We start from the raw sequence: 20,819 nt of genomic DNA, 5'->3' as shown, positions 1-20,819 counted from the left end.
TTGGCGGGTATGGGTTGTTTGGTCGACTCAACGTAGGTCGACAGTTATTAGGTCGACCACTGAAGGTCGACATGCATTAGGTCGACAGAAAGGCTCGGTCAACACGGTCATTAAGTCGACATGTACTAGGTCGACAGGTCAAAAGGTCGACATGGGTTTTTGGACGTTTTTTGGTGTCGTTTTCTTCGTGAAGTGACGGGGAACCCCAATTAGTTCACCATGTCCCCTCGCTCCGCTACCGCTGCCCTCGGCACAGGTTACCGTTCCCAATCATAGTCCACGTGGATCGTAAAGTATGAAAAAGTCAAAACAGTGAAGAAAAAAAAGTGAAAAACTCATGTCGACTTTTTGCACTGTCGACCTACTATATGTTGACCTAATGTCCCTGTCGTCCTAATGCATGTCGACATCCAGTGGCCGACCTAATGACTGTCAACCTAAGTTGTGTCGACCTAACGACCGTATCCCCTTTTCGGCAAACATGTTTATAATACATGCTGGTGTTATGTGGACCTGCTTCACTGCGATCTGGAGGTGGAGCAGATCCTTCCACATAACGGGCGAAGCATATATTTGAATACATCTACCCCTATATGACCTAGAGTTGGTGCTATTATCATGTAACGTTAAGGCCCACCAGTATCAGAGAAACCTTTACGCGGCCAGGTGGCTTAACCGTATCTTTGCAAATATATGCAACTGAGATCTCTGAATTTTGTAATATCATGTAGTGTTCGAGTCTTATTGCTGATACTTTTTGGTGTGCTTGGGGAAAACGTCTTTGTTTTTGTATAATGCTGTTATTTTCTATGTTCATCCCTAAGACAGAGTTCAGAAATGGAAAGGAGGTAGTGGTAGTGGGAAGGGGTTGGGAAGGGCGGGGGGCGGGGGGGGGGGGGGGGGGCGGCACTGAGCTATGCATAGTACAATACACTCCCCAGGACAGTTACAGGCATATTCGATATATGACTATAGAGCAAATTACTAGATTTTTTTTAAATTTACTATTTAATATCCCAGACTCCAGAGCGGTGGTTATGTTTTAAAGACCAATCTATAGTACTTCTAATTGTGGCAGTCCTCTCTATAGATGCAAAATAGACCAGTTACTGTAGCAGATCTTTACACCTCTGATCTTCAAAAAGATCACTATAACCATATGTAGTAAACAAGTCATTATGGGGATTGTTGTGCACCAATTACACGCTGATACCTATTCAACCGACAAGTGACCCTAGGAATTACCTGTAACTGTTAGCAAATGTATAATCGGCTCCCAAAAGAGTCTGTCTCGTATCCAAATGTGGAAAACATTTGTATTATAAGGAATAGCTCGACCACTACTGTACTGTAAATTATAGTTGGTGAAATGTATAAAAGCACTTACAATATCCTTATAATTTACAGTATGGAATACACTATTCAATATATAATGTGTATCGGAATGTTTGCCAAGAAAAACAAATACATCTTTCTACGGTGCATATTTATTAATCAAATTTTGCGGGCAATCCCCCCAAAACGTATGCTTTTGGGGGGCTGGAAACTCGGCTGATCGATGGTTGGCAGGGGGGCGAAGCCCCTTGCGGGCTCGCCATGCAGTGGGCTCAGTGGCTCGCTGCTCTCACCCAGGTTCTATTCCCACTCTATGGGTGTTGTGGACACCCACGAGTGGGAATAGTCCCTGTTGGTTGGCATGCCGACCGGTGGGATAATCAAGGGTCCGGATCCCGGCGTCAGTATTGTGACCGTCGGTCTACTGATCGCCGGTCACATAACCGCATCCCCTTTTGGGAGATACCCACAAAAATTGAGCATACTCTGAATGTATTATGTCAGTTTCCACATCAGATATCTACTGCGGTTCCGCTATTTCCAATCGGAAGAACAGCCCCCATAGGTTTCTGTGAAGGCTGCTGTATTGTGAAATGATTCAATACATATCACACAGTTTTCCAGGAGAGGGATACGCAGAGTCCCTCCCTGGTAATTGCGCCTGACGCCTGCCTCAAAAAGATCACTTCCATCCTCCATTACACTGCACGGCCCTGAAAACGATACTGTCTGATCGGCCAAATGATATCGTCTGATCGGCCGTGCAGCGCGGCCGTCCAGACGACGTGGCAAGCGACCTGCGGGAGCGCGCAACTGTGAGTACAAACTAGGCGACGTAGACGATTTGTCACTACGAAATGGCAAATCTTCCCTATATCGCTCTAGTGTGTGCCCACGGGGGCTAGCTGCAATTTGCCTTTAATATGCCCTTTACTCCGATCTGAAGCCATGTTTCTGTGGGATCACCACTTCATGGTCAGATCACATCCGACTGTGCCGCTCCACTGTGTCCCCCAGCTTTTAACCAGGAGATCCATTCTTTGGATGTGCAATATATAATATCTAAATATTAAAAAAAAAATACTTTTAAATCTATATTAAATAAAAAATAAGAAAACAACACCTACATGAACGATTTTGAAGGGAAAAATCGTCAGTTAAGTGGTTTTAAGGAGTAATAATGCTAGATAGGACAGTTTGTATCTGGCTCCACCTAGTGGCCACAGAGCATATTGCAGGCAGAGGACATGTTTCTCTGTAATGATTACCATAAAGAACGATCTGCAGATCTGGCCGTAAATATTGCTGCAAAGTCTGCATTGTGCAATCAGCATGAGTAACATCCCCCCACTGTCCCCTGTATGTGGCCATAGGTCTCTATGGGACTGCATGCATGCATGTGCACCAGCAGACTGCAGACTGGCGGTAACTGGAGGCGGGTACTATGCTGGGAGGAAAAGGAAGTGAGGACAGTTGATGGTGGTGGGGGAGCGAGCCTGTGCTCTGAATGGGTATTCAGGAACACTCTATATAATGTATATATACACAGTATATGGCTAGTGCTGCACCCTGCTCCCGGGCCCGGGATCCAGCGCATCGCACAGGTATTACTCTGCATTTACTACTGATACAGAATAACCGGGTGTGCAGGAGGCAGTGACCCCATGCTGCACAGGGTGTGATGCCTGACAGGATATGGCTGGCCTTTTATATCCCTGAGACTTAATCCTAATCCCTGGCTGCTGTCATTACTGTGTGTGCCAGTCACCGGGTGTAATGCTGGGAGTGCAATGTTCCCTGTATAACTGTACTAAAGCAATGCAAAGTGACCTTTATCAATGAAATGCATGCAGCTGAGGTCATTACAATGGGGATATATTACGAGATTGTCATGGTAACAGCATATATGTATATATGTGTGTGAGTGCCCAGATATTCTCTGTAGTAGTAATAATAATGATGATAATGTTGTTTATCACTTTTCTCCCAGTTGGACTCCATTAGCCTTTACAGCTTTGTGGAATATGTATATACTCAGGGCCAGTTCTAGACATTGTGGCGCCCAGGGCGAAAGTTTCCTGCGGCGCGCCCCCCCCAGGTAAAATATGAGTGTGGCTTCTTCATAGGGAAGGGGCATGGCCTCAGTTATCTCCTTGTACATGTTCCCCCCCCCAGTAGCTGTGCCCCCTGTAGTTGTGCCTGTGCCCCCAGTAGGTGTGCTCCCTGTAGCTGTGCCAGTGCCCCCAGTAGGTGTGCCCCCTGTAGCTGTGCCGGTGTGCCCCCTGTAGCTGTGCCAGTGCCCCAGTAGGTGCGCCCCCTGTAGCTGTGCCCCCTGTAGCTGTGCCAGTGCCCCAGTAGGTGTGCCCCCTGTAGCTGCCAGTGCCCCCAGTAGGTGTGCCCCCTGTAGCTGTGCCAGTGCCCCCAGTAGTTGTGCCCCCTGTAGCTGTGCCAGAGCCCCCAGTAGCTGTGCCCCCTGTAGCTGTGCCAGTGCCCCCAGTAGTTGTGCCCCAGTAGCGCCGCACACACACACATAACCCCCCCCCCCCCACACACACACACACAATACTTACCGCTCCAACTGCCGCTCCTCTCTACTATGGGAGAGACGTCATGACGTCTCTCCCATAGTAGCGCCGCACAGACACTAGGGGTCAGTTATGACTTCTAGTATCAGTCAGCGACGCCGGCTACAGTGGGCACCCACACAGCACACAGCGCCTGCTGCAGCCGGGGACGGGGGATTAGTATTCGGCTCTTGCCACGGCGGCAGCGCCGCAGGCAAAAAGCCTGATTGCCCGTGGCAAGAGCCGCTACTGTATATACTGTACAAATAGGGGATGTATGTGTCCCTTCAGATGGGATGCCAGTTGTCTTTATATTGGCATCCCATCTGCCAGAATCCCTGCAGCGAGTGCCCTTGTGGGAATACTGGGTGGGTGTCGGGATTCCATATGTCGGTAAAATACTGGCTGTCAGGATTTTGGCGTCGGCCTCCTGAACGCCTAGATTCCAAAAGCCGGTTTATTGACTGCATCCCTACAAATAGTTATAATAGGTTAAAATACACAGAAGCAGCAGGGGGATAGAACTGAAGGGCCAAGTGCCATTGCAGGCCATGTGGAGGAGGTGATGGTATAAGTGAGAGAAGGGAAAGCACATGAGGGCAGAGGGCCCTGCTCCTGAGAGCTTACATTCTAATGGGGAGGGGCCTTCTCCACTGTACACAAAGGCGCTGAGGTTATGGTGGTTCATTTTGCTTTAAAAAGTGCTTCCGTGTTCTAGGTCTGTCAGCGCGGCAGTTCTTGCTTCTATGTAAACTATACCACGGAATATTTCAGAGAAACTATTTCCTAATTCTAGCGTTTTCCTCCTAAGATACTGGACATACTGCGCACGCTGTGGTGACATTGGGGTGAGACGTCAAGGCTCCTTGACTTAGAGTGGACCTTTCTTTGGAACAAATACCAGGATGGTTTTTGTAAAACCGAGTGGGAGAAGTGTGGACATCCGGGGACAACTGGGGAGCGGACGACCGCCTGTGACCAAGGCTGGAGCTGCAGGGCTTCCACAAAAACAATGGCTGATGAGACGACATGATCGCACGGGAGAAGCAGCGGTGATCCCGGAGAAAAAGAGGCGAGGTAGGCCACCTTTAGCCATGTCTGACACTCTAGACAGCCTAAGGAAAAGAAAGTACGGACATGCCGTTGACCTCACAGACAAAGACATGGGGGTCTCGGAAGAAAGGCAACGTATATATGGGGCTCCCAAGGACGAAACGTGTATGATATCGATTGACAGCGCAAATAAAAATCCAGCCATCCCGAAGAGGAGGAAACGAGGAAGACCACCTCTGTACATACCAAAGACAGAGCAGATGGAGAGAGCCATTGATAACCCAAATGAAGTTGTGAAGTCCGTAGAGAAAAGAGGCCGTGGAAGACCCCTTGGAAGCGGTAGTAAGACGGTAATGGTAATCTGATGTCTCACATTTGTCACACATTAACACCACTGGGAGAGGAGGCAGATGATAGAAGCAGCGTGGTGTCTACACAATGGGACTGAGGTATTACGCCTGGAGAAGGGATAAAACGATGATAAGTAGAAGGTGATAACGCACCAGTCAATCAGCTCCTAACTATAATTTTCCAAATTCGTAATGGCTGGTGCGTTATCACCTTCCACTTATCACTTCTTTATCCCTTCTCCAGGCTTAATACATCTGCCCCAATATTCCCTCTCTCCAGCCCAGTCTGACCCATTGTTGCATTAGTCAGGGTCTACAGATATGGTGCTTGATGCATAGAGTTCCTAGGCCCAATGTTCTAGAACACTGCCGTTTCTATAATATTATATAATATATATGCCAATGTTCTATAACATTGACGCATTACCCAGAACCTCACAACCACGTTCACTGGGAACCCCGGTGATCTCATTACGGTTTTTGATGTGTAATAGGCCCTACACACTGTCCGATAATTCTCAAAGATATGAACGATCTCGTTCATTATTGAACGAGATACCATTCATATCTTTGAGTGTGGAGTCACCAGCGATGAACGATGCGCGGCCCCGCGCTCGTTCATCGCTGGAGCCCCGTCGGCTGTGCATGCAGGCCAATATGGACGAGATCGTCCATATTTACCTGCACTGTTATGGAGCCGGGTGACGGGGGGAGTGAAGAAACTTCACTCCCCCGTCACTGCCCCCCGCCGCCGGGTCGCCCGTCGGCCGTATCCGCCGTCGGGAAGCTCGGCGGCGGATCTTTAAATGTGTAGGGCCCATAAGGTGTAGTGACTCTGAAAGACTAGGGAATCCCCATTGTGTGGTGCTTCAGAGAGGAGTCGTGCTCCTCAGTACTGTTACCCTAATTAATGATAACAGCCATAGACTAAGATGTGCTGTTTTCATCATACAGTATAGTGCGCTGGGCATGTGATAGCCTCCAGTGCATGGTTTGCCCTCTCTTCTCCATTATAGTCTAAAAATCTGTGAGGGGAATGCATCCTGGACAGGCAAGCAGACGCTTACATGCTTAGCCGAAGGTATTGGCGACGTGTTACCCAGGAGTCCTTTTTACTGGAAACCCCTACAAGGGAGAGAGGCAGGTGTGAGTATATTATGTCAGAGCAGGGCGGGAAGACAAATAATGTTCGCGGGGCCTGTTAAGGAGTTGTCCATTTTTAGATAAATATATCATTGTTTCTCTAACGTCCTAGTGGATGCTGGGAACTCCGTAAGGTCCATGGGGAATAGCGGGCTCCGAAGGAGGCTGGGCACTCTAGAAAGATTTATGACTACCTGGTGTGCACTGGCTCCTCCCACTATGACCCTCCTCCAAGCCTCAGTTAGATTTCGTGCCCGGCCGAGGTTGGATGCACACTAGGGGCTCTCCTGAGCTCTTAGAAAGTTATAGTCTTAGAATTTGTTATTTTCAGTGAGACCTGCTGGCAACAGGCTCACTGCAGCGAGGGACTAAGGGGAGAAGAAGCGAACTCGCCTGCTTGCAGCCGGATTGGGCTTCTTAGGCTACTGGACACCATTAGCTCCAGAGGGATCGACCGCAGGCCCAGTCCTTGGTGTTCGGTCCCGGAGCCGCGCCGCCGTCCCCCTTACAGAGCCAGAAGCAAGAAGAGGTCCGGAAAAACGGCGGCAGAAGACATCAGTCTTCACCAAGGTAGCGCACAGCACTGCAGCTGTGCGCCATTGCTCCTCATGCACACTTCACACTCCGGTTACTGAGGGTGCAGGGCGCTGGGGGGGGGCGCCCTGAGCAGCAATAAAAACACCTTGGCTGGCAAAAATACCACAATATATAGCCCCAGAGGCTATATATGTGGTAAATACCCCTGCCAGAATCCAGGAAAAAGCGGGAGAATAGGCCGCGGAAAAGGGGCGGAGCTATCTCCCTCAGACACACTGGCGCCATTTCTCCTTCACAGATCCGCTGGAAGGAAGCTCCCTGGCTCTCCCCTGCAGTCTACACTTCAGAACAGGGTAAAAACAGAGAGGGGGGGCACTAAATTTAGGCGCAATATATATAATATAAAAAGCAGCTATAGGGGACATAACTCAGTTAGTCCCTGCATTATATAGCGCTCTGGTGTGTGCTGGCATACTCTCACTCTGTCCCCCCAAAGGGCTTTTGTGGGTCCTGTCCTCATTCGGAGCATTCCTTGTGTGTGTGCGGTGTGTCGGTACGGCTGTGTCGACATGTTTGATGAGGATAATGATGTGGAGGCGGAGCAGATGCCTTTAGAAGGGATGTCACCCCCTGCGGGGCAGACACCTGAGTGGATGGGCTTATGGAAAGTAATGAGTGCACGTATAGACTCCTTTATATAAGAAAATTGACGACATGCCTAATGTGGGACAGCCGACTTCTCAGCTCGTGCCTGCCCAGGTGTCGCATGGGTCGTCAGGGGCTCTAAAACGCCCGCTACCACAAGCAGACCCAGATGTTGACACTGATACTGACACCAGTGTCGACGACGATGAGTCTAACCTAATGCCTACTAAGGCCATTCACTGCATGATTGAGGCAATGAAAGAGGTGTTACACATTTCTGATATAAGTACAGGTACCACTAAAAAGGGTATTATGTTTGGAGAGAAAAAACTACCCGTAGTTTTTCCCCCATCAGATGAATTAAATGAAGTGTGTGAAGAAGCGTGGGCTTTCCCTGATAAAAAATTGGTAATTCCTAAGAAGGTACTAATGGCGTTCCCTTTCCCGCCAGAGGATAGGTCACGTTGGGAAACACCCCCTAGAGTGGATAAAGCGCTCACACGTTTGTCTAAAAAGGTGGCACTACCGTCTCCGGATACGGCCGCCCTCAAGGAACCTGCTGATAGAAAGCAGGAGGCGATCCTGAAGTCTGTATATACACACACAGGCATTATACTTAGGCCAGCTATTGCGTCAGCTTGGATGTGCAGTGCTGCCGCTGCGTAGTCAGATAAACTGTCAGAAAATATTGACACATTAGACCAGGGGTCTTCAACCTTTAAGACAGTGTGGGCCACATAAAAAAATGAAACGAAGCCGAGGGCCACTAAGCTATACTGCGGTATTTAGAATCTAAATTTTAATTTATGATTGTAATGAGACCTTTTCTAGACTCATAAGACCATAAAAAAGACTTCAAAAGATAATTATTGTAATTTAATGAATGAAACATGGTCTACTTTACCTTTGTTATTATAATAAGTTCATATCAGTGGGAAACTTGGCATTGTTTTTGCTTGGCCAGCTTGTCGATGTTGGCATCAATGTTAGAAGTCGCTATGCGCAGAGTATTCTCAAGATGTTGGTCTGTAAGCACTGAACTGGACTCATACGGCAGTATCACTGGACTGGTGGGTATAATGTGGGCATGCTTTCACAATATTGCTGCTGTCTGTCTGTGATGGGGGGAGGGAGGGTATGATAGCGCCTATGTCAAGACATAGGTGCTATCATACCCTCCCTCCTCCCCATCACAGACAGACAGCAGCATTGTCAAAGCATGCTCCCTGCCATCTCTGCTCTTAATACTTAATACACCCCCTGCTGGGTCCCCCGCCACGCCCCCTGCCCTCAATACTAATTTATTCACTGCCATGCTCAGGCTGCCGCACCCCCGTCCCCGCCGCTCCCGCACGCCGGGTTCCTGCACTGCCCCCTGCCCTCAACACTTATACACTTTTATTCTCCTGCCGCAGCCCCCCCCCCCCCCTCCCCCCCGCGCCGGGTCCCCGCCGCACACAGCCATGCTCAGGCTGCATACATGCTGCCGCACCCCCTCCGCTCCCGCCCGCCGGGTTCCCGCACTGCCCCCTGCTCTCAATGGTAACGTGCCGCACCCCCCCCAGCCGGGTCCCCGCCGCTCTCACCCACCTATTCAACACTGCAGGCGGAGGGAGACACAGGGAGGGAGACACAGTAAGGGTGACCAGACCACTGACCAGCCTAAGAGGAGCTACTCCCCTTCACAGGCAACCAGTGACAGTGCGGGGGAGTCACATGACTCCGGGAAAGGGAAAAAAAAAATGTTTTTTTTTTTGTGTTCATATGTGCGCTGCGGGCGCGTCGGCGGGCCATGGAAACCATAGCAGCGGGCCACCTGTGGCCCGCGGGCCACGGGTTGAAGACCCCTGCATTAGACAGAGACACGATCCTGTTAACCATAGACCATATAAAAGACTCAGTCTTATATATGAGAGATGCACAAAGGGAAATCTGCCGACTGGCATCTAAAGTAAGTGCATTGTCCATTTCTGCTAGGAGAGGCTTATGGACTCGCCAGTGGACAGGAGATGCAGATTCAAAAAAGCACATGGAAGTGTTACCATATAAGGGTGAGGAATTATTTGGGGATGGTCTCTCGGACCTAGTTTCCACAGCAACGTCTGGGAAGTCAGCATTTTCACCCCATGTCCCCTCACAGCCTAAGAAGGCGCCGTTTTATCAGGTTCAGTCCTTTCGGACCCAGAAAAACAGGCGTGGAAAAGGCGGGTCCTTTCTGTCCAGAGGCAGAGGTAGGGGAAAAAGGCTGCAACAAACAGCAGGTTCCCAGGAGCAAAAGTCCTCCCCCGCTTCTTCTTCCAAGTCCGCCGCATGACGGTGGGGCTCCCCAGGCGGAGCCAGGTACGGTGGGGGGCCGCCTCAAGAATTTCAGCGATCAGTGGGCTCGCTCACAGGTGGATCCCTGGATCCTTCAAATAGTATCTCAGGGGTACAAACTGGAATTCGAGGCGTCTCCACCCCACCGGTTCCTAAAATCTGCCTTGCCGATTGCTCCCTCAGACAGGGAGGCGGTGCTAGCGGCAATTCACAAGCTGTATTCTCAGCAGGTGATAATCAAAGTACCCCTACTTTAACAAAGCCGGGGTTACTATTCCACACTATTTGTGGTACCGAAACCGGACGGTTCGGTGAGACCCATTTTAAATTTAAAATCCTTGAACACATACATAAAAAAATTCAAGTTCAAGATGGAATCGCTCAGGGCGGTTATTGCGAGCCTGGACGAGGGGGATTACATGGTATCCCTGGACATCAAGGATGCTTACTTGCATGTCCCCATTTACCATCCTCACCAGGAGTACCTCAGATTTGTGGTACAGGATTGCCATTACCAATTCCAGACGCTGCCGTTTAGACTGTCCACGGCACCGAGGGTATTTACCAAGGTTATGGCGGAAATGATGATACTCCTTCGAAAAAAGGGAGTTTTAATTATCCCGTACTTGGACGATCTCCTAATAAAAGCGAGGTCCAAGGAACAGTTGTTGGTGGGAGTAGCACTATCTCAGGAGGTGCTGCACCAGCACGGCTGGATTCTGAATATCCCAAAGTCACAGCTGGTTCCGAAAACACGGCTACTGTTCCTGGGTATGATTCTGGATACAGTCCAGAAAAAAGTGTTTCTCCCGGAGGAGAAAGCCAGGGAGTTGTCATCTCTAGTCAGAGACCTCCTGAAACCAAAAACAGGTATCAGTGCATCGCTGCACGCGGGTCCTGGGAAAGATGGTGGCTTCTTACGAAGCAATTCCCTTCGGCAGGTTCCATGCCAGAATCTTTCAGTGGGACCTGTTGGACCAGTGGTCCGGATCGCATCTTCAGATGCATCGCTTGATAACCCTGTCTCCAAGAACCAGGGTGTCGTTACTGTGGTGGCTGCAGAGTGCCCATCTTCTAGAGGGCCGCAGGTTCGGCATACAGGACTGGGTCCTGGTGACCACGGATGCCAGCCTTCGAGGCTGGGGGGCAGTCACACAGGGAAGAAACTTCCAAGGACTATGGTCGAGTCAGGAGACTTCCCTTCACATAAATATTCTGGAACTAAGGGCCATCTACAATGCCCTAAGTCAAGCAAAATCCCTGCTCCTACACCAGCCGGTGCTGATCCAGTCAGATAACATCACGGCAGTCGCCCATGTAAATCGACAGGGCGGCACAAGAAGCAGGATGGCGATGGCGGAAGCCACAAGAATTCTCCGATGGGCGGAGAATCATGTACTAGCACTGTCAGCAGTGTTCATTCCGGGAGTGGACAACTGGGAAGCAGACTTCCTCAGCAGACACGACCTCCACCCGGGAGAGTGGGGACTTCATCCAGAAGTCTTCCAGATGCTGGTAAACCGTTGGGAAAAACCACAGGTGGACATGATGGCGTCCCGCCTCAACAAAAAGTTAAAAAGATATTGCGCCAGGTCAAGGGACCCTCAGGCGATAGCTGTGGACGCTCTAGTGACACCGTGGGTGTACCAGTCGGTTTATGTGTTCCCTCCTCTGCCTCTCATACCAAAGGTATTGAGAATAATAAGAAAGCGAGGAGTAAACACCATTCTCGTGGTTCCGGATTGGCCAAGACGAGCGTGGTACCCGGAACTTCAAGAGATGCTCTCAGAGGACCCGTGGCCTCTGCCGCTCAGACAGGACCTGCTACAACAGGGGCCCTGTCTGTTCCAAGACTTACCGCGGCTGCGTTTGACGGCATGGCGGTTGAACACCGGATCCTAAAGGAAAAGGGTATTCCGGAAGAAGTCATTCCTACGCTTATTAAGGCCAGGAAAGATGTTACGGCAAAGCATTATCACCGCATATGGCGGAAATATGTTGCATGGTGCGAGGCCAAAAAGGCCCCAACAGAGGAATTTCAACTAGGTCGATTTCTGCATTTCCTGCAAGCAGGTGTGAATATGGGCCTAAAACTAGGCTCCATTAAAGTACAGATCTCGGCTCTGTCGATTTTCTTTCAAAAAGAACTAGCTTCAGTACCTGAAGTTCAGACATTTGTGAAAGGAGTGCTGCATATTAAGCCCCCATTTGTGCCTCCTGTGGCACCTTGGGATCTCAACGTGATGTTGAGTTTCTTAAAATCACATTGGTTTGAGCCACTAAAAACCGTGGATCTGAAATATCTCACGTGGAAAGTGGTCATGTTATTGGCCTTGGCTTCAGCCAGGCGAGTATCAGAATTGGCGGCTTTGTCATGTAAAAGTCCTTATCTGATTTTCCATATGGATAGGGCGGAATTGAGGACTCGTCCCCAGTTTCTCCCTAAGGTGGTGTCAGCGTTTCACCTGAACCAGCCTATTGTGGTGCCTGCGGCTACTAAGGATTTGGAGGACTCCAAGTTGCTAGACGTTGTCAGGGCCCTGAAAATATGTTTCCAGGACGGCTGGAGTCAGAAAATCTGACTCGCTGTTTATCCTGTATGCACCCAACAAGCTGGGTGCTCCTGCTTCTAAGCAGTCTATTGCTCGCTGGATTTGTAGTACAATTCAGCTTGCACATTCTGTGGCAGGCATGCCACAGCCAAAATCTGTAAATGCCCATTCCACAAGGAAGGTGGGCTCATCTTGGGCGGCTGCCCGAGGGGTCTCGGCTTTACAACTTTGCCGAGCAGCTACTTGGTCAGGGGCAAACACATTTGCAAAATTCTACAAATTTGATACCCTGGCTGAGGAGGACCTGGAGTTCTCTCATGCGGTGCTACAGAGTCATCCGCACTCTCCCGCCCGTTTGGGAGCTTTGGTATAATCCCCATGGTCCTTACGGAGTTCCCAGCATCCACTAGGACGTTAGAGAAAATAAGAATTTACTCACCGGTAATTCTATTTCTCGTAGTCCGTAGTGGATGCTGGGCGCCCATCCCAAGTGCGGATTGTCTGCAATACTTGTAAATAGTTATTGTTAACTAAAGGGTTATTGTTGAGCCATCTGTTGAGAGGCTCAGTTGTTTTCATACTGTCAAACTGGATATAGTATCACAAGTTGTACGGTGTGATTGGTGTGGCTGGTAAGAGTCTTACCCGGGATTCTAAATCCTTCCTTATTGTGTCAGCTCTTCCGGGCACGGTGTCCTAACTGAGGCTTGGAGGAGGGTCATAGTGGGAGGAGCCAGTGCACACCAGGTAGTCATAAATCTTTCTAGAGTGCCCAGCCTCCTTCGGAGCCCGCTATTCCCCATGGTCCTTACGGAGTTCCCAGCATCCACTACGGACTACGAGAAATAGAATTACCGGTGAGTAAATTCTTATTTTTGCTAAGTGGGATATCACCTACTGCACCACTGGCAATCCCCAACATAACCTGAAAGCAGTGTTTAATAGAAAGGGAAACAGGGTCTGGTAATCACGATAGAAAGAAAAAGGGTATGTGTTAAAATGGACGACAGAAGCTGTCGCCGCCTAAAATGTGACATAGTATCAGCCTATCGGCTCCTGTCATATTTTAAACACAGCCTGTAACTTGACAGTTAGGAGCTGATTGGCCGGTACTTTATCTTGCTCCACTTTTTTTTCTCTCTCAAGGCTTAGTACGTCTACCCCCCATAATCACTACACCCATCCTATACTAGCAGACCTGTCTAATGGCTTCGGTCGTCATCCATGCACGTCCCCTGCTCTACCTCCCACCGCGGCGTCCCTGGCTCAACAGCTGAACAGTCCCTTTGCGAGATCTCCGTAATAGAGATGTCAGGATTAATTGTTGCCTTTAGTCTACAGATTCCCCTCTTCTCAATTTCAGGCTCAAAATAAAACTTTTGTGGGCCCGAAAAGAGCACGAGGGAGACCCAGGAAGACCGAACTGCTGCTTCTGAATGAGACGCCAAAGGTGCCAGTGATGTCGGCGCTGACTAAGCACATCACTGTGAGACTGACAAAAATGAATGAGGATCTCATCATGATGGCCGGCCGGGAGGCGCGACTGAAAGTGGAAAATAACACCGTTCGAGTGAAAAATAGAGAAGAAGCGAAGGCGGAAATCATGCAGAAGAAGAAATGCATCATGGTGGAACTGGAAGACATCATGAACGTAAATAAAAAACGCACGTCTTCGGAGGCAGCGTCGGTGACCGTGGTGCTGGTAAAATTCAGGATATATAACATGGGGGGAGAGATGGATAATATGGGATGCGGCAAAGTTTATGTTGCACACTAGGGGCCGGATGTAATGGCTTGATAGACGGCTGGAGCTCTGAGACTCCCGTCTCGCAAGCCATTACATCCGGCCCTAGATGTTAGAGCTTAATTTGGCTTCTGTCATTGAATTATAGGCCTAATGCTATTTTGAGTATATTCCCGGGTCTCCGCAGCACCAGTGGTGACCAGCGCCTTGTATCACAGCCGCTGGTATAGCAATTAGTGCCTCAATCCTGTATCTGTCCACCCCTCAGACCCCTGTGCCCACGGTTGTGATACACGGCGTTCCTGCAGACTCCCGGGAATATGAAGAAGCGTTTACAGGTACAGTTAGGGCCTTGAGTTATCCTGCTCCCATCTTGTAGTTTTGGACTGCGCTTCTGCCCCACCGGTCCAACCATCATCGTAGGCTGTTGTCTCAGCATGCACAGAACATCTGTGTGTGTCACCTACACATTGTTTTCCACAAATAGCTATCTCCTTTTCAAAATCTCTCTGGAGGTTGCAAGGTATGGCTGGCAGTTTAGGCTTGCAGTTGTGCAGCAACTGTTGAAGCACGTAGGGTTGTTTGTTTATAACATGAATGCTGTATTGCCTAATTCATTATGATGGCCTTTAGGAGAAGCGACGAGGGCGCCCAAAGAAGCAACAGCCTATCAAAGAAACTCATCAGGTGAGTCTGTTATCCTTCTCACAATGAATGTCTACACTTATATTTGTTATATGTCTAGAGAAAGCGGAGGTCATTTATAAAGAGCATACCTGGGGCTTGCACGGCGAAGCCATGATGATTTGCTCAAGAAACCATCACACATCGAAGTACACGTCATTCCTCTTAATATTCCGTTACTTTATCCTTTCGGTGGCTGACATGTCTGCTTGTCTCTTGTAGAGCTCCTTTTCATCTTCTAGCACCTGGCCTCAGAACATTAAATATGAAGCAAGCCAGGACTCCAGTCACTTCTCCGGTGACTTTACCTCACACAAAGAACAGGCGCCGACAGAGACGGCAGTCGGCAGGCACAATGCAGAGTTGTTAGCGGTAAGTATACAGGGTTTTACTGTCCAGATGTAAGGCTTCCTACAAATGGAAGGGGTTCAGCCTGGACACAGACCACAACTCAGGTGTGCAGGACGGGGAAAAAAAAAAAGTACAATGAACGAAGTCTAAATAAAGACTCCATAAACAACAATATATAGGTGGTCTCTAGTGACGGAATCAATGCAGTCAATGCAGTATAGTCACCCGTAGCAAAGTCTGTTTATTACACCACAGCAGTTCACACCCCATAAATTATTTCTCTCATTTACTCCGATACTCTCATTGTTAAGGCCCATACACATTAGACGATGTCGCTCTGTGAGCGACATCGTCTAACGTTTCCCCCTCCCGGGCCGGCCGGTCGGCGGCCGCCTGTACGCACTGAGCGATATGACCGCTCATATCGCTCAGTGACGTCACGCCCCCGCCAGCCCTGCATGAAGGTCGTGGACGACAGTCCACATCCTTCATGCATGCCCTACCGACAGCGACGATCGTTGCCGACCCGCGGGGCCGCGCATCGGTCGTCGCTGGCGGCATACACACTTGACGATAAAATGAGCGACGTCGCTCAGGGAGGGGGAAAATGAGCGACGCCGCTCATTTTATCGTTAAGTGTGTACGGACCTTTAGTTACCGATGATGGGGAAAAAAAAACAAATAAAGTGACTGACACTATTCCCTTTTGCAGGCCCTATATTCCTGCTGTGCCCTAAGCTACATTGTAGTATTGCAAAACGCGTAGTAATAAGATTGATTACTACATTTAGGGGGGTATTCAATTTGCCTCTGAAGAGACATCGGGAGCAAAAACCCCAGATGTTTCTTTGGGTGCTGCGGTCGGGCTATTTAATTAGCTCGGCCGGTAACGAGTGCAGTTACACCCATAAACATACAGGTTCAGTGAAACCTGTGTGTTTTAGGGTGAAATAGGATGAAAACGGGGCTGTTATCGGACATTTTGCTTCGACTGCTGGCACGCACCGGCTTATTGGGGTTAATTAGATAGCCCTCGGCGGCGACACTTTACACCCGCAATCGTTGCGGGCAAATTGAATACCCCCCTTAGAAATAAAACACTATTATCATTTACTAATAAAGGCATTATCATTTCAGAAACAAAAAACTATTTTGTCCAAGTTAGGATATGTGAAATTTATGGGGCTTTTTGTTTTTGTAACATTTATTTCTCTGACGTCCTAGTGGATGCTGGGAACTCCGTAAGGACCATGGGGAATAGCGGCTCCGCAGGAGACAGGGCACATCTAAAGAAAGCTTTAGGATCACCTGGTGTGCACTGGCTCCTCCCCCCATGACCCTCCTCCAAGCCTCTGTTAGATTTTCTGTGCCCGACGAGAAGGGTGCACACTAGGGGCTCTCCTGAGCTCTTTGTGAAAGTTTTAGTTTAGGTTTATTATTTTCAGTGAGACCTGCTGGCAACAGGCTCACTGCATCGAGGGACTAAGGGGAGAAGAAGCGAACTCACCTGCGTGCAGAGTGGATTGGGCTTCTTAGGCTACTGGACATTAGCTCCAGAGGGACGATCACAGGTTCAGCCTGGATGGGTCACCGGAGCCGCGCCGCCGGCCCCCTTACAGAGCCAGAAGAGCGAAGAGGTCCGGAAAAATCGGCGGCAGAAGACTTTCCTGTCTTCAGATAAAGGTAGGCGCACAGCACCGCAGCTGTGCGCCATTGCTCTCAGCACACTTCACACTCCGGTCACTGAGGGTGCAGGGCGCTTGGGGGGCAGCGCCCTGAGACGCAATAAATCGATAGAAAACCTTTTATGGCTAAAATAAATGCATCACATATAACTCCTGGGCTATATGGATGCATTTAACCCCTGCCAAAACATACAAGAAAACGGATGATAAGGACGCCGAGAAAGGGGCGGAGCCTATCTCCTCAGCACACTGGCGCCATTTTCCCTCACAGCTCAGTTGGAGGGAAGCTCCCTGGCTCTCCCCTGCAGTCACTACACTACAGAAAGGGGTTAAAAAAGAGAGGGGGGCACAAATTAGGCGCAGTATAAACAATACAGCAGCTATAAAGGGAAAAACACTTATATAAGGTTATCCCTGTATATATATAGCGCTCTGGTGTGTGCTGGCAAACTCTCCCTCTGTCTCCCCAAAGGGCTAGTGGGGTCCTGTCCTCTATCAGAACATTCCCTGTGTGTGTGCTGTGTGTCGGTACGTTTGTGTCGACATGTATGAGGAGAAAAATGATGAGGAGACGGAGTAGAGTGTCTGTAATAGTGTTGTCACCCCCTGGGGGGTCGACACCTGAGTGGATGTACTGTTGAAATTGCGTGACAGTGTCAGCCTTGTATAAAAGACAGTGGTTGACATGAGACAGCCGGCTACTCAGCTTGTGCATGTCCAGACGTCTCATACAGGGGCTCTAAAGCGCCCGTTACCTCAGATACAGACGCCGACACGGATACTGACTCCTGTGTCGACGGTGAAGAGACAACCGTGATTTCCAATAGGGCCACACATTGCATGATTGAGGCAATGGAAAAAGTTTACACTCTTCTGATAATATAAATACCACCAAAAAAAAGGGGTATTATGTTTGGTGAGGAAAAACTTCCTGTAGTTTTCCTGAATCTGAGAAATAAAATGAGGTGTGTGATGATGCGTGGGTTTCCCCCCGATAACAATTGATAATTTCTAAAAAGTTATTGGCAGTATACCTTTTCCCGCCAGAGGTTAGGGTGCGTTGGGAAACACCCCCTAGGGGGGATAAGGCGCTCACACGCTTGTAAGAACAAGGGCTCTACCCTCTCTGGAGATGGCCGCCCTTAAGAATCCTGCTGATAGAAAGCAGGAGGGTATCCTAAAATGTATTTACACACATACTGGTGTTATACTGCGACCAGCAATCGCCTCAGCCTGGATGTGCAGTGCTGGGTTGGCGTGGTCGGATTCCCTGACTGGAAATTTGATATCCTAGATAAGGACAGTATATTATTGCCTATAGAGCAATTAAAAGATGCATTTCTATATATGCATGATGCACAGCGGAATATTTGCCGACTGGCATCAAGTATAAGTGCGTTGTCCAATTATACCAGTAAAGTGGTCAGGTGATGCGGATTCCAAACGGCATTTGGAAGTATTGCCTTAACAAAAAAGGGGATGTACCCCAGGTCGCCTCTCAAAATAAGACGCCGTATTATCAGGCGCAGTCCTGGTTGGCAAGCGGACAAAAGGGTTCCTCTTTTCTGCTCGTGACAGAGGGAGAGGAAAATGGCTGCAGAGATCAGCCAGTTCCCAGGAACAGAAACCCTTTTCTGCCTCTGCCAAGCCCTCAGTATGACGCTAGGGCTTTACAAGTTCAGGCACGGTGGGGTCCCGTTCTCAATGAATTTCAGTGCGCAGTGGGCTCACTCGCAAGTAGACCCCTGGATCCTTCAGGTAATATTTCAGGGGTACAAATTGGAATTCGAGACGTATCCCCCTCGCCGTTTCCAAAGGTCTGTTTTACCGACGTCTCCCGCTGACAGGGAGGCAGTTTTGGAAACCATTCACAAGCTGTATTCCCAGCAGGTGATAATCAACATACCCCTCCTGCAACAGGGAACGGGGTATTATTCCACACTATTGTGGTACCGAAGCCAGACGGCTCGGTGAGACCGATTTTAAAATCTAAAATCTAAAATCTTTGAACACTTGCATACAGAGGTTCAAATTCAAAATTGAGTCACTCAGAGCAGTGATTGCAAACCTGGAAGAAGGGGACTACATGATGTCTCGGGACATCAAGGATGCTTACCTTCATGTCAAAATTTACCCTTCTCACCAAGGGTATTTCAGGTTATGGTACAGAACTGTCACTATCAGTTCGGACGCTGCCGTAGGGATGGTCCACGGCACCCCGGGTCTTTACCAAGGTAATGGCCGAAATGATATCCCTTCGAAGGAAGGAAATTTTAGTTATCCCTTACTTGGACGATTCCCTGATAAGGGTAAGATCCAGGGAACACTTGGAAGTCGGTGTAGCACTATCTCAGGTAGTGTTGCGGCAGCACGATTGGATTCTCAATATTCCAAAATCGCAGCTGGTTCCGACGACTTGTCTTCTGTTCCTAGGGATGATCCTGGACACAGTCCAGAAAGAAGGTGTTTCTCCCGGAGGAGAAAGCCAGGGAGTTATCCGAGCTAGTCAGGAACCTCCTAAAACCGAACCAAGTCTCAGTGCATCAATGCACAAGGGTTCTGGGTAAAAATGGTGGCTTCCTACGAAGCAATCCCATTCGGCAGATTCCACGCAAGACTTTCCAGTGGAACCTACTGGACAAATGGTCCGGGTCGCATCTTCAGATGCTTCAGCGGATAACCCTGTCACCGGGGACAAGGGTATCCCTCCTGTGGTGGTTGCAGAGTGCTCATCTTCTAGAGGGCCGCAGATTCGGCATTCGGGACTGGGTCCTGGTGGCCACGGATGCCAGCCTGCGAGGCTGGGGAGCAGTCACACAGGGAAGGAATTTCCAGGGCTTATGGTCAAGCCTGGAGACATCTCTTCATATAAACATTCTGGAACTAAGGGCCATTTACAATGCCCTAAGTCAAGCGAAACCCCTGCTTCAGGGTCAGGCGGTATTGATCAAATCGGACAACATCACGTCAGTCGCCCACGTAAACAGACAGGGCGGCACGGGAAGCAGGGGGGCAATGGCAGAAGCTGCAAGGATTCTTCGCTGGGCGGAAGATCATGTGATAGCACTGTCAGCAGTGTTCATTCCGGGAGTGGACAACTGGGAAGCAGACTTCCTCAGCAGACACGATCTACACCCGGGAGAGTGGGGACTTCATCCAGAAGTCTTCCACATGATTGTGAACCGTTGGGAAAAACCAAAGGTGGATATGATGGCGTCCCGCCTCAACAAAAAACTGGACAGGTATTGCGCCAGGTCAAGAGACCCTCAGGCAATAGCTGTGGACGCTCTGGTAACACCGTGGGTGTTCCAGTCAGTGTATGTGTTCCCTCCTCTGCCTCTCATACCAAAAGTACTGAGAATTATACGGCAAAGGGGAGTAAGAACGATACTCGTGGCTCCGGATTGGCCAAGAAGAACTTGGTATCCGGAACTTCAAGAGATGCTCACGGACGAACCGTGGCCTCTACCTCTAAGAAAGGACCTGCTCCAGCAGGGGCCTTGTTTGTTCCAAGACTTACCGCGGCTGCGTTTGACGGCTTGGTGGTTGAACGCCGGATCCTGAAGGAAAAAGGCATTCCAGATGAAGTCATCCCTACCCTGGTCAAGGCCAGGAAGGACGTAACCGCAAAACATTATCACCGCATTTGGCGAAAATATGTTGCGTGGTGGGAGGCCAAGAAGGCCCCTACAGAGGAATTTCAACTGGGTCGTTTCCTCCATTTCCTGCAAACAGGACTGTCTATGGGCCTAAAATTAGGGTCCATTAAGGTTCAATTTTCGGCCCTGTCGATTTTCTTCCAAAAGGAACTGGCTTCAGTGCCTGAAGTTCAGGCATTTGTAAAAGGGGTACTGCATATA

General features: G+C 49.4%; 1 protein-coding gene across 3 annotated transcripts in view; it reads left to right on the top strand.

Moving 5' to 3' along the window:
- Window positions 1-2,636: 2,636 nt before the first annotated feature.
- Window positions 2,637-20,819, top strand: part of LOC134949595 (uncharacterized) — a 28,680-nt gene continuing 10,497 nt past the window's right edge. Inside the window, exons 1-5 of one of the 3 annotated variants that reach the window (XM_063938271.1) lie at window positions 2,637-2,939; window positions 4,711-5,302; window positions 13,859-14,146; window positions 14,873-14,926; window positions 15,146-15,295. In XM_063938271.1, coding sequence (XP_063794341.1) covers window positions 4,805-5,302; window positions 13,859-14,146; window positions 14,873-14,926; window positions 15,146-15,295 — 990 coding nt within the window. In that variant the 5' untranslated portion in view covers window positions 2,637-2,939; window positions 4,711-4,804. Of the gene's footprint in view, window positions 2,940-3,343; window positions 3,434-4,710; window positions 5,303-13,858; window positions 14,198-14,872; window positions 14,927-15,145; window positions 15,296-20,819 lie in introns of those variants that run through there. The other 2 variants (XM_063938269.1, XM_063938270.1) reach the window with 2 other exon arrangements.

Source organism: Pseudophryne corroboree, chromosome 8 (genome assembly GCF_028390025.1).
Source record: "Pseudophryne corroboree isolate aPseCor3 chromosome 8, aPseCor3.hap2, whole genome shotgun sequence".
NCBI lineage: Eukaryota > Metazoa > Chordata > Amphibia > Anura > Myobatrachidae > Pseudophryne > Pseudophryne corroboree.
The sequence above is the reverse complement of the archived record's forward strand: the minus strand, read 5'-3'. Positions and strand labels throughout refer to the sequence as shown.